Source organism: Ranitomeya imitator, chromosome 10, assembly GCF_032444005.1.
Source record: "Ranitomeya imitator isolate aRanImi1 chromosome 10, aRanImi1.pri, whole genome shotgun sequence".
In the NCBI taxonomy this organism is placed as follows: domain Eukaryota; kingdom Metazoa; phylum Chordata; class Amphibia; order Anura; family Dendrobatidae; genus Ranitomeya; species Ranitomeya imitator.
In genome coordinates this window covers 10,772,772-10,778,315 of record NC_091291.1, presented here as the reverse complement: position 1 = coordinate 10,778,315, position 5,544 = coordinate 10,772,772, and the positions used below count along the sequence as shown (strand labels likewise).

Sequence of the window (5,544 nt, the reverse complement as noted above, 5' to 3'; positions counted from 1 at the left end):
TATTACACACAGTGCCCAGATAATGCACAAAGTGCCCAGATAATACGCAAAGTGCCCAGATATATGTCAACGCCAAGTACCCAACGATGAGCTCCTGACTGTGCAGAAGATATATATATATTCTCAGTATTATAGTGACTGGTAAATATTACTCCAATCCCCTGCACCTTCCCAAATAATCCAGAGCAAGTGAAAGGCCCCAGAGTTAATTATTTACACCCTAATCTCAAGTGGAAGAGAAAGAAGTGGGGACAGAAGGCGAAAATTTCCTAAGCGCTAAGCACCTCACCATGTACCGACTGCTGCTGGCTGCTCTCCTGGGGGTCGTCGGTAAGTGGAGCTTTTTAAAAGGTGGTTTCTCATGTGTTACGCAAAAAGGATTTGGTGGGTTCACAGGGCGTCTTGCACTGTGCGTTTACTGGACCCTTCTATCCTTAAAACCATATGTTTCTGGGGCAACAGTGTCTTAAAAATAAGATGCAAAAAACCCTATTTTTGAACTTTGCGAAGAGGTTCATTTTTCTTCTAGAAATTTTAGGAAGTTCTGACGGAATTTAGAAATTTATAATATATTATATTATATATTATTGATACTTTTTTTTTGGACCGTAGTGCATTCTTATGTAATATGGAGGGGTGTTGGGTCAAGTTTTTGTAATTTAATTTTTCTTTTAAAGAGGTAACAGGAACAGGTGGAATCAACAGGGTAAATGAGATCTGCGACATTCCTGCCTATCTGTGTTCTGCAGTATCTAAAATGTCTACGTAGTAACAAATTACAAAAAATTAAATACATTTCTGTCCGGTAAAAGAATAAATTGGTAAATGGGTATTAGAGAGGTTATCCTAACTCTTGGTCCAACTGACCAATCCTGAACCACAGCCTCTGACCGGCTGCCTTGCTTCAGGATGGGGGTCCACCATCAGCCCGGACTGTAAGAAGCTCCATATAATATATTTTTTTTGCTCACATGGTCACCCACTATATATGACTACCGCAAGTTTTTCTGTATTTCTACCAGACCTAGGAATCTCTTATCATATTGTATCTAAAATAAAAACAGAAAGCAACATTGTAAATAGTTATAGTTAAAACTCTGCTACAGTTTTGTGTAAACAGAACTTTTTGTTTACATGGCAACAGACTACAAAGAAGCCTCTCGTAGTCTGATCCTGTAGTCATGTTTTATTTCACTTCATGTATTACTTAAATAGGTAAATGGTCCTAACTCTTTATCCTGAACCATTTCCTGATAGAATGGAGCGTTGGCGTCTAGTTGGGACCAAACATTTTATTCTGGCGCTATAGTCATGAGTTGCGGTATATACGCCATCATCTTTATAATGTCTGAGCATTCGCTTTTTCTTTATCTTTTGTTTGTCCGACTCTTCGCAGAAAAGAAAATTCAATTTCTTGCTGATGGTTTCCAGCAGGAAACCTTTTTTCCTAAACTCTTTCTTATAGAAGGGGGCTCCTAATACAAAATACGGAACAGCGTCGTCTTTCTAAGTCTAGTTCAAATATTGTTGCAAAAGAGGAAACGTTATTTTAAAGCTGATGCAAATGAATAGTGAAGCAGTTTCCCAGAATAAACTGCTCAGATTTCAGCTCTGAAGCCCATTGTGTTAATGAAAGCTGCAACCTTTAGGGAGAAAATGGATCAACGTTAACGTTTGTTGATTTGGACGCTTACCACCATTTTATCTTTTTTTTTTTTTTGGTTCACTCTAGTGCAAGGTCGTTATTATAACAGGATTATTGGGGGCTCCGAGTGCGTGCCAAACTCTCAGCCGTGGCAGGTCAGCATTCATTATTTTGACCAGCATGCTTGCGGAGGAATCCTAATAGACCAAAACTGGGTCCTGACAGCAGCACATTGCAAACTACCGTAAGTGTCCCAAACGATGGCAGCTTTCCAAACCTACCGGCAGTGGCGGTGTTATTTTTGGAAGCCATATAACTTTCTTATATGGGTATTATGTAGTACAATAGTATTGTGTAGACACTGTGTGGCGGTATTATTTATGCACCGTAGCCATTTTATAACATGTATAAGGGGCGGTATTACTCTATGTCACTTCGTTCTCACGGTGGGTTTGGGTGCCCCATACCATAGTCAATGACCTCCACACCGCCTGATTCAGACCCCCCCTTCAGTTTTGTTCTCTTCGATGTCTCTCGTCTTCCATAGGAATCTTCAGATTCGCCTCGGAGACCATAATATACAGAATTACGAAGGGACGGAGCAGTTCAGCTACGCTGATAAAATATGCGATCACCCCGAATTTAACCCTGAGACCTACGACAATGACATCATGCTGCTGAAATTGCCATCTCCTGTCACCCTCAATGAGCATGTGCAGACGATCCCCCTTGGCTGCCCCACGCCCTCGGATGGGACCAGCTGCCTTGCTTCAGGATGGGGGTCCACCACCAGCTCTGACAGTAAGAACGCCATATAATATCATGTTTTGCCCACATGGTCAAACAACACCACTGCTAGTTTTTCTGTATTTCTACCAGACCTTGGAATCTCCTCCTATCATAATGTATCTAAAAGAAAAACATAAAGCAACATTGCTATTAGTTCTGTTTAAAACTCTGCTACAGTGTTGCGTCAACAGAACTTTTGGCTTCCATGGCTACAGACTACAAAAAAGCCTCTCGTAGTCTGATCCTGTAGTCTTGTATTATTTCACTTCATTTGACTCTAACTAAACTATTTAACAAAGTAAAGAATTAAAGGGGGCGACTATTCTGTCAATGGATCTTTTACATTGGGTGAAATTAATGCTTATTGATGTTAAGGGGCATTTTTGGGTGAATTTGATGTGTTCATAGTTGGGATGAATATTGGGTTTAATGGTAAATTATATTCTCCCAGAGGCTCCCCCAGAATCTGGAAAATCTCCCTGGCGCGGCCAATGATTCCTGACACCTCCTGAAGACCAAGAAGTTTTCTTTTATGCTTTTACAAGGATCCCTATAGCATTCGCATGCAATTTCAAGGGGGGGGGGAGGGGGAAACAAGAGTGTAGAGGAAAGGGCGCGACTTGTAAAAGGGAGAGGAACATTTGCAGCAAGTTCTGCAGTAAATCTGACCTTGGGGACCCCACTAATCCTTTTTTGTGCCACTTTCTGTGTGTGGCCCCATTTTTTCGGACAGAACTGTACTGCAGTACTCCTGCAGAGCTATGCAAGTAGGAAACTATCAAAAGATGCGGTTCTGAATACTATATTTTCAATGTCGTTGGGGGGGTCCCATCCTACTGATGTGAGATGAGAGTACCCCTTAATGCCCTGATGCAGCCACATAGCAACCATGAGGACCTCTGACCCATTTTTTATCCATACAGCAACCTTTCCAGCGGCGCTGCAGTGCGTGAACGTGGAGATTGTCGCCGATGACGTCTGCAGAGACGCTTACCCCGGGGAGATAACGGAGAACATGTTGTGTGCCGGAGTCATGGAGGGCGGGAAAGACACCTGTCAGGTACGGTACCCGAAATTATTCCTTTTCTCCAGACTTAAGAAAATAAGCAAAACTTTATTCAGACGAAGGGTGCGTAGCAGCACAGAGTATTTCAGGAGAGGGATGTGAGGCTTCCATAGGTCATAATAAGGATAGGGCAAGAGCAAACGGGAGCGGAGACCAATAGAAACCACTTGTTAATGTGGATTGTTTTTCTTGCAGGGAGACTCTGGGGGACCCCTGGTCTGTAACTCCCAGTTAAGTGGGATCACATCTTGGGGTAACATTCCTTGTGCTGAAGCTGAAAAGCCAGGAGTGTACACCAGACTGTGCAACTACCTGGACTGGATCCGAGACACGATAGCGAAGGGCGACTGCCTCCCGTGAAGAACCTGAAAGCCGATGGGAAGGGGCGACACTCCAATGATCCAGCCACTAATTACTGAACTACAGAAAATCCTACAGTTAAAATCACTCTAAAAATATCCCTGTCCCCATGTCTGACATTATATTTTGCAATAATTACTATGTAATAACTCATAATTTTTCAACAATTTTGCGAAAAGCAAATCTCCGCCCTCGAACTCTATTTTAGCTCTATCAATCATCCTTTGCTGCTTATTTTCTGATACAAAGCTCCAAATCCTCTGCATAGATACAGAGCGAAATGATACAACCCTGTCTTCCTGCAGCCGCCACTAGAGGGAGCTCACTGCACACTCTGCATTCATTGACATGGACGATGAAACTGTATTGCAGCGAGCTCCCTCTGGTGGTGACTGCGGGAAGGTAAAATTCTATTAAGCAACTGTGGCTGTGAAGCAAAATACTGAATTTTTACAAAGCAAATTTTTTAAAATTACGTCAATAAAATTACAATTGTATTAGTAGCAATACATCTGTCAATGAGTTTTTATTACCTTATGTTACACGGTATAGAATTGGATATTAAATTGGCCATAAAGGGATATTAATAGTAATGTTTTAAATCTAAGAGGCAAAAACATAACGGAAGCGTTAGCACAACGAATGGACAACACTGCTGCCCTATGATAGAGTCTCCTATAGAAACAACATGTATGAGAAAACACTACTCACAGCCGGCTCCAGTGTGCACAGCGCCATCATCCACTTTACTGCGCCATTACAATCAAAATATTGAACATGTATTTGAAAACATTAATTTGCATAAATATCTGATGGTCTTACACTGCATGGAATAAAATTTACTTTTTACATTATTTAAAAACATTTCTGATTTTTTTTGTTGTAAAAGAACGACAACGGAATATTATTATATATTTATATTATATAAATTATATGATAATTTAATTATTATAATATATATATATATACATATATTTATATATATATATATATAATTTATATATATTATAATATATATATATATTTAATATTATAATATATATATAATATTATAATTATAATAAATTATATTATAATGTAATTTTATTATATTATATAAATTATTATATATAATTATATTACCTAATATAAACCTTTAAACAATTCATAGTAATATTATTAAAACAATGTATTTTTCACATTATTATTGTTGTTGTTATTATTTTCATTATTTTAAGACTTGCAATGTCAGAGACTTAGCTTATTAGTAAAATTAATAAAAAAAAAAAAATTCTATAATAGTTTTCACATTATTATTAACAGGATTATTATTTTAAAATAATTATTTTTAGTGTTTTATTGTTTTATATGCATTGATATTTTAATTATTAGATTACTTAGATTAATAGGACAATTAATTAAAAAATAGAAAAATATTTTTTAGAATAGTTTTTGCATGTTATTATTTTACATATTATATATAATATTATTAGTTGTTAGAATCTTATTATTTATATTATTTTAATTATTATAAATAATATTATTAGTTAATACTATTTTAAAAGTATTATTATTATGTGTAAGACTTAGATTATATTAAAATATAAAACATAATAATTATACTATTAATTTTCTACAAGCATTATTATTATTTTAATGATTATTATTTTAATAATAATAATCATTATTATTATTAAAATGATCA

The 5,544-nt window shown here is 37.0% G+C and overlaps 1 protein-coding gene across 1 annotated transcript; it reads left to right on the top strand.

The window, feature by feature from the left end:
* Positions 1-273: 273 nt before the first annotated feature.
* On the top strand, positions 274-4,716 carry LOC138651110 (trypsin-like). The gene is made up of 5 exons (XM_069741106.1): positions 274-330; positions 1,733-1,889; positions 2,193-2,446; positions 3,358-3,494; positions 3,696-4,716. The coding sequence occupies exons 1-5, from the start codon at positions 291-293 to the stop codon at positions 3,858-3,860; spliced, it is 753 nt and encodes a 250-aa protein (XP_069597207.1). The 5' UTR covers positions 274-290; the 3' UTR covers positions 3,861-4,716.
* Positions 4,717-5,544: the final 828 nt, after the last annotated feature.